The sequence below is a fragment of the Lactuca virosa genome, chromosome 4 (genome assembly GCF_052849685.1).
Source record: "Lactuca virosa cultivar CGN04683 chromosome 4, Lactuca_virosa_CGN04683_v6, whole genome shotgun sequence".
Classification (NCBI taxonomy): Eukaryota; Viridiplantae; Streptophyta; class Magnoliopsida; order Asterales; family Asteraceae; genus Lactuca; species Lactuca virosa.
Window position 1 is genome coordinate 23278621 of NC_136429.1, and position 12250 is coordinate 23290870.

A 12250-nucleotide genomic window follows, 5' to 3' on the forward strand; every position below is an offset into this window, starting at 1 on the left:
TATAAAAGAGATATATAGTGATGTGGAGTGGTGAATATACCAAGATAATATGGTTATGTGTGGTGATAAGGTGACAATGATGTGATATCCACCAAATTTATGGTTGGTGTTGGTACTCCAGAAAACCAAAGTTCTAAATAATGTTAGACATGACTTGGCGGCAATGTAAAGCCTCAAGTTTTTACGAGTCGTAGTGTGTCATATTGTTTGTAAGACGTGAGTTAAAGCGATAATTTTGTATATATATATATATATATATATATATATATATATATATATATATATATATATTCTATTATTATTCATGTATATATGATTTAAGACGTTATTTTGTTAAAACGTGACGTTAAATATAAGTCTTAAAGCTATGGTGTAGACGAAACTATGATAAACATTTTTGAACCTTTGAGAAAATCTAAAAGATAAATAGGATATTATTTTTACATTAAATTAAAAAAAAAAAAAAAAAAAAAGACTTGGTTTTGGTTAAATTGATGAGTAGGTTACTAGGTTTCAACATTTAGCCACGTGCAAAATGGCGCGACTAAAAGGCGTTTGCATAATAATGGCGCGAATGGGAAGTCAAAAGAAGTTGGGGATCAATATGAAATCTGTTGCTGTATCAAAAAAAAAAAAAAAAAAACTCACGAAATTATCGCTATACCTTTCGATCTTGAATGTTATCAAACCCTAAAAACCCTATGTTTTTTTTTTCCTCTTTTCGACAACCCCTGTACAATAAAATACAAAGGGGACAATATTTCAGGAAATTGTATTCGATTGGCAGCTCCACTTGAGGTAATTTCCCAAGTCACATTATCGTTATATGTATTCTAATTAGACTTTCAACAAATTCGCGCGTATATAAGTTTTTGTATACGATTTAGATTGATAGCGTGCGGTTTTTGTTGTGAAATTTGAGAGAATTTGGTTGAATTTTGATGCCCAGCTCCAGATGAGTTGCATTTTTCAGATTTTCTAATGCTGTAATTTATCTGGTATTGATGAAATTCATGTAGGACAATTGTTTCATGATTCCAGCTCCTGAATTCTGATGATGATGAAATTAAATAACCTAACCAATACCATACTGTGATGCTACTTGAATATGCCGGAAATAGGTTGTAATGAATTGAATTCCATGGCTATCTATTTATTATCACTGCAACTGGATCATTGGTAACAGAAATGACAAATTTACTTCAAAATTACTTCTTTGATCCTAGATGGGATTCTGTACTTGTGTTGTGTCCATTGATATTGTCAGTTTGTCATACATTCGGTTTACTATTTATGCAAAAAAAAAAATACATCTTATATTTTTTATAACTAATATGGGGAAAACTTATTTTTAGCTTGTCATGTTTAATTTCTAGGGGGATCCAGAGCATCATTGTGGAAAAGGAGGAATTTCTGATGCCGATCTGATCTGAATAATGATGATGATCTTTGCACAATAAGTTATATAATCCCTCCTTTTCCACATCTTAAATCAAAACTTTTTTTTTTAAGTAGATTCAACCACCCAAATGGATCCAGAGGAGCTTAACAATCGTTCATCATCAGTTTCAAACCTCACACGGGAATCAACATTCCGTAGTTTGTCACCCACACAATCACCTCCAATCCAACTAATGGAAAGACCCGAAGATTTTGAATTTCAGGACGCATCATCATCATCGTCATCATCATCATCGGAATCGGAATCGGAATGGAGTTCTGTTTCCAATGAATCCCTTTTCAGCATTCACATAACCAATAGTTTAACACATGACAATGACGTATTCCAATCCGGGGAATCTGTGAAATCCGATGATTTAACAACATTTTCTGGTCCAATAAATGTGGAAAGTGATTTTGAAAGTTTAAAAATTGAAACCACATCTAAATTAGATGAGCCTCAAAAAGTTGTTAGGTGGAAAACTCAAGTTGAACGTCCTGCAGAAGAAGGAGTTCCTCCTGATGGTCATCAATGGCAGCCATCTCCTTTTAACAATCACATATCTAATGAACCCACCAAACACACCACCACCAAACCTAAGTATGTTTTTATATATCTCTTAGCAAAAAATGATAACAGCTTACTTTTGTTTTTCATTTATTTAGCATCTTAATTTTGTTTCAGAAAAAAGTTATGGTGGTCTTGTAAATGTGACATCTCAAAGTGGTCGTGTTGGAATGGATGCTGGAAAAGCATGACGTGTTCCATTTGTAAACCAAAAAAAGTTTCTTCGTCTCATTCGTAAGTTTTTTTTAACATTTTTTATAAACTCCATTTTTTTCTTGTTTAATTGTATAAAAAGAAGGGTTATGTTGAAAATTGGTTGTTTGCATTTGTAGTACGGAAGGAAGTGGGCCCAAGAAGCCATCAGCTTCTAAAAAGGGGCCTCGGCTTCGTTCATGGTCATGTTCTTGCCATTGCTGCGACGAAGTAAATTTAGCATGATGCTTGATTTCAATCTTTTTCACATTTTTTGTAGTGTTTTTTCACACAGTAGAAGCCTAATTGTGCTATGGCTGATTGATAATGATAATGATGATGATGATAATATGAGTATTGGGTCTAAGTTTAAACCAAAATCGAGACAGATTACGAGAGATTAGCATCTTAAATAGAGTTTGATAAAATACTAGAAAAACAAAGAAACAGGTAAGAATAATTAGGGTTTATGATAAAACACAGGATTACAAGTAAGAAGAATTAGGGTTTACAACTATGTGTTTCAATGGGTGTACGACATCTGTCCCACCGGCATGCTTCACAAACTCCGCCGGCGACAGAAAACTGCCGTGACAAACACACATTATTTTCACTTCTTCACCTTTCCCGTATTTATACAGGATTCCTTCGATTCTTCTGCCACTAGGGCTGTCTCCTTGCGTGAACACACATGGCATGTCGAATGTATTCATTCCAACCTCTTTCCCCTTGTTATTTGATGGATTTTCTGTTTTGGGTCTCGGAACTCGGAGTGCAGGATCCGCCATTTTCGACCTCGATGAACTGCTCCCGTCCTGATTGCTTGGTGCGCTACTTTCGCTTTCGTTACTGGATCCTGAAAGGACAATAAGAACGGTAAGTTTTTTTGTTGTTTTTTTTTTTTTTGCTAGTGGAATAAAATGGTAGAGAGAGATGGATTAATTAATTATTACCTTGAAGATGTCTGCTCTCGAATTCCGATTTGCTTGAAGTTTGTGATTCCACCGATCCCGGCAACGACGGTGGAGTGAGCCCCCCGCCGCTGCCGTCGGATGTGGCAGTAGTTGTCGCGACACCAAAATCCCAGTTACCAGATCCCAACGATGGTGATGGTCCTTTTCCTATAGCTGCTACATATTCCTCCCGTTCAACCTTGGTCAGATTCCTCTGCTTCTCCGACCGCCGTCGCTTCGCCGCGAGCCTCTTCAAGCTCTGGAGCTCCTTCCTCTTCCTCCACTCCTCCGACTCCAACGGCAACGACGCCGTTCTAATCAAACTCGAATAAGCCTCACCATGACCAGTTCCGGTTCCCCCTTGTCTACCCCCCAAAACGTCATCGTCGTCCCTTACCACCGGCAAAATCGCAGCAATGGAAGACGACCTTACCAACGAGCTATTACTCTTGTCAACACCAAATCTTCCACCTAACGACAATCCGAGATTCAGCTCTACTTCATCATCCGGGTCGGATCCTCTCGGATCTCCTAAATTGGTACTACTCACCATAAATCTCTGCAATAAATCTCTCGAAAACCTCTTCTTCGTCTGTAAAGATAAATTCTCCATCTCATTGTTTGTTCTTTCGCCCATAATCGACACAAATCAGATTCTCAACTCCTACACAACTCATTCATCAAAATAAGATTCAAGTACCCGATGATCCGATTTAAAGAAACCTGGATGGAAAAAGGTTGTTATAATCCGCATCTTGTTCACTATTGCACTGATTTTGAGCTTAAAAATTGAAATTACTCCTCACAACTGAATCACATGCCAACGAATTGATTCAACTGGAAATAGTGAAAGAAGCAATCGCCGGAAACAGTGGGAGGAAGGAGGAGATTATAGATTGGGGAGAAGTAATGGAGCAAATCGAGAAGAGAATCATCGAAAGGGGAAAAGGAAATAGATGCAGGAGTGGAGAAGACAGATTTATCAAATTGTCCCCTTCAAGTTTGACAGATTGCTGCTGTGTTGTCCCTTTCCCTTCTCAATTTATTAGATGAGTCCTTAAGGGACTTTTTAACCAAAGGAGGTTTAGAATTTTTTGAAGGGGTTAAATAGGGGTTTGAAATTTAAAAATTTTCTTTTAAACAAAAAATAAAAAAACTCCTATATATCATAACAAATTTACTTGATTACTCTTAATAATTATTATCCTAATCATGTAAATGTATTTTTATGTAATTTTATATATTTTAAAAAAGTTTGAAACTATTTTATTTTTTTTGTAAAATCATATTCAAATTAAATCTACAACATCTAGCTTCCCGCTACTAACCATTATATTTCAGATAGTTTTACCACATGCAAGTCCATAATATTTTACTTTAGGAGTTGAAATCAAAACTTGTGAAGACATAAAATATCACAAACAAGGACATAACATACAATGTTTTATAAAAATACAAAATAGTATTATATATATTCTTAATCGCGAATACAATATATAAATGCAGAAACATCTACACAAAATATGAAGAAAAATATAGAACCAAACACAAGTATGTAGAGTGGTTCACTAAATGAATTTGTTCATTAATCTTTTTTTAGTATATTATAAAATGTAATTCAATTTACACTAACTTCTTCATAAAAAAATCATTTTTTTAAATAAAATCACACATCTATATAATCTAGTAATCTACCATGTTTACGATATAATATTCTACGATGAATCCCACAGAACATATAAGATTAAATTATCTGTTAGGCCCTCTTCACCATGCTAGCTTCATGATATAAGCATCAACTGATGAAAACATAATTTTATAAAATAATATCTAAAAAATACAACAAAAAAAAAATAGAATGAATCGGGTTTGTTCTTCAATCATTAAAACGATCGAAATTATAGCGCAAGATCACTTGTGTATATTTATTATATATTATATTATTTATGTGAACTGCCATTAGATATTAATTTATGTATAATATCATTATGCTTTATTCTCCAGATGCTTAAATAAAAAAACTCAACCTAATACTAAAGTGTAAAGAGTACTCAACCCGATGCTAGTTTTAAAAAGGAAAAAGTAAATGAAAGCTAGTTATTTTATTTTATTTATTTATTTTTTTAAAATTTAAATGTCAATCTATATTTTAACAAATATATTGTTATTATTGATTCTTGTACAAGTTTGATATACACAAACTAGTTCATACTTGTAACACAATACTTAGATTTCATTTTGTCCTTGTAAGCCGTTTATGCTTGGATATCATCTTCACTTACTTTGATGATATTGTGATTTGCCTGAAATATATTTTACCTATAGATATAACATTTAGTCTTCTACTTATTTATTTATTTCAATATGGTTATTTTTTTTCTTCAAATTTACCTTTTATTGCATCGTTTTTGTTTAAATTAAAAAGCATCTACTTATAGTATGTTAATTCGACAATGAGTTGTAAAAGCTTTTAGAAACTTATATATTTTATGAAAAAATTTAAATTCAATAATTTTTTTGTTTGAAAGTAGAAAATTTAAACTTTTATTTCAAACAAAATACCATCTAATTCAAAAGCTAGTTCAAGTATTTTTTTTTAGAAGAGTTTTGTTTTTTTACACCATTTAAAAAACTTATAACTCTTTTTAACAAACATTTTGATATAAATAAAGACTTCAGTTTCCGGCTACAAATTAGAATTAGTTTTGACAAACATATATCAATATAAAAAATCAAAATAACACATAAATTATAAAAATAAAAATAAAAATAAAAATAAATAAACAAATAAATAAATAAATAAATAAATAAACTCTTTTCTATAATGTTCATAGAAACACCAAGAAATTCAGAAAAATATTTGACATACAAAAATTGTTACCCAAAATTTTATGAAAACATGGAAGCATATTAAATGGTTCAGACAAAATCTGTCAAACACATTTACATCAACATTTTCAATCTATCATACTTAACTATAAAGTTTAAACCAATTATGTCGATAAATAATGTAAAAACATTGAAGGTAGATGGGCGTGTGTTGTATAATTCTTAGCCACAAGGGGCAATTGAAAGCAATATAAAACCCAATAGTAAATGACGAAAGTACCCTTTTAAAAGATGGGGGACCTATGAGGAAAGTACCCAGGAAAGGACATGTGAGAAAGACAATGGAAATGGAAGGGTAGTGGTGACACGTGTGTTACTTATTGACTGGCTGTTTTTTCTTTTTATTATTAATTTAAGAAAAAGTAGTTGTCTAGGTACAAAGGGGTAAGGCAACGTGTCGAAATACCACGCGTGAGTAGATATTTGACACGTGTTGGAATGTTCGGCCGGACCAGCTGGCACTTTTTTTTTTTTTTTTTATATTCTGCCTCGTGACGCCGCAACGACATTGTTTCAAAGTTTATTAATATTTACATATTTACATGTAAAATCAAGAGCAATCAATAAAAATATATAGGGAATATGACTTATAATTAACTTTTCAGTATGTTTATATCTGGGTAATTATCTTTTTTTTGTACACATCTAGGTAACAAACTTGTTGGAAGTGTTCACATATGCCCATTATGACCTGCTATAGCAGGTAAAATCCTAAATGTGAACGCTTCCAACAAGTTCGTTACCTAGATGTGTACAAAAAAAATAGTTACCTAAATATGAACAAAACGAAAAATAAAAATTAAATTAGACGAATGGTCCCTGTGGTTTAGGGGAATTTGTGTTTTTGTCCCTAACTTATTTTTTTAATTTGGATGGTCCCTACTGTTTATTTTTGTTGCGCGTTTGGTTTCTGTCTTACCTAAAAAGACTATTTTGCCCTTATTAATTTATTTTTTAATTAATTTTCTTATTTATATATTTATTTTTTATATATTTAAAAAATTAATATACCCCACATATCATTCGTATAAACGAAGGTGATGGTGGCAGAATGGGGAGGAGTGGGGAGACGCTAAATGTTGTCGGATTTTTATGTGTAGGGGTTTCCGTCGAGAGGAGGGATGAGAGGAATGTATTTCTGATTTGAGGCCAAATTTCTTTTGGCTGTGGAGGTGGAAGACGAATTTAGAGAGAGAGAGAGAGAGAGAGAGAGAGAATGTGGGACCTTTCTTATTCTTTTGATTATTAAAATAAATAAATTAGTATTATATTTAAAAATAAATGAAAAAAAAATGGGAAATAATTACTCCAAGAGCATTACAGTCATTTCACTATTCGGAGGGACAAAAAACGCAATAAAACTAACTCAAAATGACCATGAAGACAAAAAAGTCGAGGTTTGGACTAACCCTCGAAAAAAATGCATACCACAAAGACCATTTTTGCAATTTTGTCTTATTATTTTTAGATCAATTAAAATAGTATAAACAAACTAACAAAAAACTACAAAGACGTAGAATATAACAAACATAATTCTGCAACCATCTAAGCCATTGCATTTTGCACTTTTTTCTATTACAAAAAAAAACAAAAAAAACGTTATAGGGATGATATCATCGAAAATACTAGCTTTCTTAGGGTTTATTTATCCAAATTTTGAGCATTCCGAAATTCCACAAGGACTTCATGTTGTCGAGCTGAAAAGGAAACCTGATTCGACCAATGAATAAAAGAATCCACTGACATCACAGAAGGGACATCAATAGAACACCATCTCTTGATAATATGCAAAGTAGCAGAGGTAGTTGGACACTCAAGACAAAAATGATCTACCATCTCCACATGATCTAAACACGTCGAACACAAAACTGAATCCATATCAATACCCAGTCTAGTAGGGATACACCCCAAACTAATCCTCCAAGGTAATATATTCAAGTTGACAGGAACAAGGTTATTCCATCTAGTTAAAGTGTCAGTTCCAGATACAGTCTCGCTATCTAGAATTCTCCTAGCTAGAGAAAAAGAAAAGTCGCCAGAAGGATCAATCGACCACCCCCAACCTATCAGGATGATCAAAGAAAACAAACCTTATAATCAAAGCTGAAAACAACATCCCTAATGGAAATAATCTTAGTTAAAATAGGATTAGATTTGTATCTCCTATATTATTGGAAGTTTGTTTTAATTTGATATATATTATTCAATAAACGTACTCACAGTAAGGTGAGTTTTCTCTAAACATAATATGGTATTAGCCTAATTCCTGGTCATCATCTTCTGTTCACTATTCATCATCATGGCCAACGATTCTAATACCACCAATCCCCCTCTTCCTCTATCAACTGTGCTTCATATGCTCACAATCAAGCTTTCATTTACTAATTATCTTTTATGGCATAAACATATGATCCCTATTCTTTCTTATCAGAAACTAAATAATTTAGTTGATGGTTCGATCCCACATCCGCCGACCACCTTAATTATTCGTGACACATCATCCCCAAATCATGCTTATGCTTCATGGATTGCTGCTGATCAACGTGCCCTTATTTTGATTCAGTCTTCATTATCTGAGGAAGCAATTACCGAGACTCTTGGTCATACCACATCTCATGCAGTTTATAATGCCCTCGCAAACACCTATCGACATGACTCCCTTGAACAAACTCACACTCTTCGGGATTCAATTTGACATCTCAAAAAGGTACCTCCACTATTTCTGGATTTTCTCACAAGTTTAAGAGCATTTGTGATCAACTTCAGCCTATTGGTCACCCACTGGAAGATGATGATAAATCTCACCGGTTCCTGTGTGGCCTTGGTTCATCGTTTGAGACATTCTCTACTACTCAACGACTGATCACCCTGATACCTAGGTTTCATGACCTTGTTTCTCAAGCTGAAAGTCACGAACTCTTTATTCAATCTGTTAGTGACTCCAATGTCGCTCCAGCCGCTTTTCATACCATTCAGTCTCGATCATCAACTGATTCCTCATCATCATGAGGACATGGCAAATCTTACACTCGTGGTTCATTCTATCAAGGTATGGGGCGTGGAAACAAACGCCCACCTTACTGCCAACTATGTCGACTGGAGGGGCATTACGCAAGCAACTGTCCCAACTTGTAGCTCTTTGTTCGACAACCCTCCAAACTTGATGCCAACACTGTTGAGGCCTTCCAAGCATAATCCAACACATATGTTTCTGATTGGTTTGTTAATACAGGGGCATCGACACATATGAAACCAACTTCTGTACACCTTGATGCTGCCACCTCTCATTCTGGTAATGATTATGTTCTTTTTGGTAATGGTGATGGTGCTTCTATTTCTCACATTGGCAGATCTCACATATCCCCTAATATTTCTTTACTTAATGTTCTTGTGGTTCCCAAGCTCTCCAAAAGTCTTTTTTCGGTTAGCAACCTCGCACAAGACAATCAAGTTGATGTTCTTTTTTCTGATCGTATGGTTTTTATTCAGAATCGCCACTCCAAAGCAACACTAGCATAAGGAAGACGTAGAAATGGTTTATGTGTTATTGAGGAAGGACAACAAGATTTTCTGGCAAAACTCTCTTCTAAATGCATTAAATCTTCTTTTGAACTATGACATAGTCGGTTAGGTCATGCTTCTCAGGACATTGTTTATGTCTATAAATGAGTTGGGTTGTTTATTTGTTAGTTTTGTCTTACCAAATCCACTCTTATGCTCTTCTTGTCAACTGTCAAAGAGCAATCGTTTGTCTTTTGATCTTAATATTAATCGTTCCTTACATGTATTTGATGGGTTTTTAGCATTCTAACACTCCTAAGTGTACATGCAACCCTAGAAAACCTTGGATCTATGTTTGTCTAAAAATACATGCAAAATACTTTTTCCAAGGTTCATAATCCTATCTAGCATACATGGGGAACATTAAGCATAAACGATGGCTAGGATTACATACCTTGTAGTTGTTTTGATTCCTTGAAAACCTTGAGAGCCTAGCACCCCAAGTGTGATGCCTCAAATGTTTCACACAACACCAAATGCTCTTGGAATAAACTTTGAGAGAATGTCTAACACTTGAAATCGGCCTTGACCTCTTGTCTCACTAGTGTAGCCGATTTTGGTAGATAACATGTTCTTTATATAGTGTGTTACATTTAGGGTTACACCATGTAAACCCTAATGTAACATGGCTCTTCATTTCCATGACCCATGGGTTTGTAACTCCCATGGAGCATCCATGGAGCATCTTATGGACCTTAGCCCAACTTAATAACCCATGGAGCCTTTAGCCCACTATACAAGTTATGGATGATTTACATAATCAACTCATATATTTAATTAGTCTTTTTTGTTTGATCACCTAATTAATTCCAAATTAATCTTTGATCAATACTAATTAAATAATATTATTAATATATTAGAACTTATAATATATTAGTAAACCACAAGTGTTATTTCTCTCATTTAGTCTATCCAAATGCATGATGCCATGCAACCCAAATGGACCATGCCGGGTCGGGTCAAGTACATTCCAGAAATAGTTATGGACTTAGACACCTTATCCAACAGTCTCCCACTTGGATAAGTCTAATAACTATAACTGCAAGTATGACTTCAGGAACCGATCAGCAATCGTAGCTCTTTTCAAGGTCTCTCAGAACTGAGAAGATGATGATACGCCATTTAAGATAAGTCATCATATAATCCTCTGTTCTATATATCAGCCGGACAAATACATGGAACAATGTCTTACTTATTGTCCAACAGTTTGTTTCCCGATTTCCGATTTGTTTGACATAGAACTTAATTGAACACATCAATTTAGTTCTGACCGGGCCCGGTACATAGGTCAAAACAAAATCATCGAAGGGCCCAGATATCGCTTCTAATCCAAGAAGGAACAGATAAACTTCGACTCATATGCTTGTTCTAGTACTTTTTAAATCACACACAAAGGCACGTTTTATAACATCGAGTTACCAATGCGTTTTCGTAGGATCAATGCATAACCAACTCATAGACAACAAGTCATATCTCTAGGTTTGAAGACTTATATGATATTACCGTCTCGCGATCACTCGAGATAAATTCCATGAAGTGATACCAGCGAGCGTGGGTTGAATCCAATACTCAGAACTTATGAGCACTCATGAGTGTTGAGGCCATGTCCAACATCTTAGACCTCTACAACCAACTCATGACAGTCTTAATTCATATCTACTTCCAACATATGACTGACTGTGGATAATTTGAATAATATGTAAAACACAACATAAATATTCTGGAAGTCAAAACATGCAAAAGAAATAATAGTAAACGATCGACACAAGATAGCAACACTTTACTCATAAATAAAACAGACCTTTTATTCATCATCAAATGTCAATTACACTTTACAAATTTAAAAAATTATCAAACTACTAAAACTAATATCATCCTTCAGCCCTATGCTCCTTGCATGCTGGAGATGCTTAACCCTGCCCAGTCCCTTCGTGAGGGGATCTGTCGGGTTCTCATCTGAAGATACCCTCTTTGCCACGAGGAGTCCTTCTTCTATTCGATGTCTGATGAAATGGTATTTTCTGTCGATGTGTCTGGATCTCCCGTGATCCCTTGGTTCCTTCGCCAAGGCAACTGCACTTTCACTATCACAGAAAATCTCTATGGGCTCCTTCATAGCTGGTACAACTCCAATGTCTCCAATGAAGTTCTTCAGCCATATCGCCTCCTTTGCTGCCTCGCTTGCCGCTATATACTCTGATTCGCAAGTTGAATCAGCCACTGTCTCCTGCTTGGAACTTTTCCAAGAAATTGCTCCTCCGTTTAAGGTAAAGACCCAGCCCGACTGAGAGCGGAAATTTTCCCTATCAGTCTAGAAGCTAGCATCACTATACCCTACAACTCTCAAGTCATCACTCCCACCGAGGGTAAGGACCCAGTCCTTAGTCCTCCGCAGGTACTTGAGAATGTTCTTTACCGCCGTCCAGTGAGCCTTACCAGGGTTCCCCTGATACCTGCTAACCATGCTCAGAGCAAAGGCTACATCAGGACGAGTACACGTCATAGCATACATGATCGAGCCTACAGCAGACGCATAAGGTACTCGACTCATTTTTGCTAACTCAACCTCGGTACTCAGGCTCTGAGTCTTACTCAATCTAGCGTTACTCTGGATGGGTAACTCTCCTTTCTTGGAATCTTGCATGTT

The 12250-nt window shown here is 35.1% G+C and overlaps 2 protein-coding genes across 2 annotated transcripts; one reads left to right on the forward strand and one right to left on the reverse strand.

Annotated features, from left to right (window-relative positions):
• Positions 1–710: 710 nt before the first annotated feature.
• Positions 711–2679, forward strand: LOC145103679 (suppressor SRP40-like protein). The gene is made up of 4 exons (XM_079040965.1): positions 711–798; positions 1377–2041; positions 2126–2242; positions 2341–2679. The coding sequence occupies exons 2-4, from the start codon at positions 1530–1532 to the stop codon at positions 2444–2446; spliced, it is 735 nt and encodes a 244-aa protein (XP_078897091.1). The 5' UTR covers positions 711–798; positions 1377–1529; the 3' UTR covers positions 2447–2679.
• On the reverse strand, positions 2652–4136 carry LOC145103678 (ninja-family protein AFP3-like). Its single transcript, XM_079040964.1, has 2 exons — positions 3154–4136; positions 2652–3056 (listed from the first exon to the last, which is right to left on the reverse strand). Exons 1-2 carry the CDS (start codon positions 3788–3790, stop codon positions 2686–2688), a joined length of 1008 nt encoding a protein of 335 aa, XP_078897090.1. The 5' UTR covers positions 3791–4136; the 3' UTR covers positions 2652–2685.
• Between the last annotated feature and the right edge of the window lie 8114 nt (positions 4137–12250).

Excerpts from the sequence above, each read along its gene's own strand:
- LOC145103679 (XM_079040965.1), top strand. The coding sequence starts at position 1,530 with ATGGATCCAGAGGAGCTTAACAATCGTTCATCATCAGTTTCAAACCTC. Across the intron at positions 2,042-2,125 it reads CACACCACCACCAAACCTAA|AAAAAAGTTATGGTGGTCTT; the intron begins GTATGTTTTTAT and ends ATTTTGTTTCAG. Across the intron at positions 2,243-2,340 it reads AAAGTTTCTTCGTCTCATTC|TACGGAAGGAAGTGGGCCCA; the intron begins GTAAGTTTTTTT and ends TTGCATTTGTAG.
- LOC145103678 (XM_079040964.1), bottom strand. The coding sequence starts at position 3,790 with ATGGGCGAAAGAACAAACAATGAGATGGAGAATTTATCTTTACAGACG. Across the intron at positions 3,057-3,153 it reads CGAGAGCAGACATCTTCAAG|GATCCAGTAACGAAAGCGAA; the intron begins GTAATAATTAAT and ends TTGTCCTTTCAG.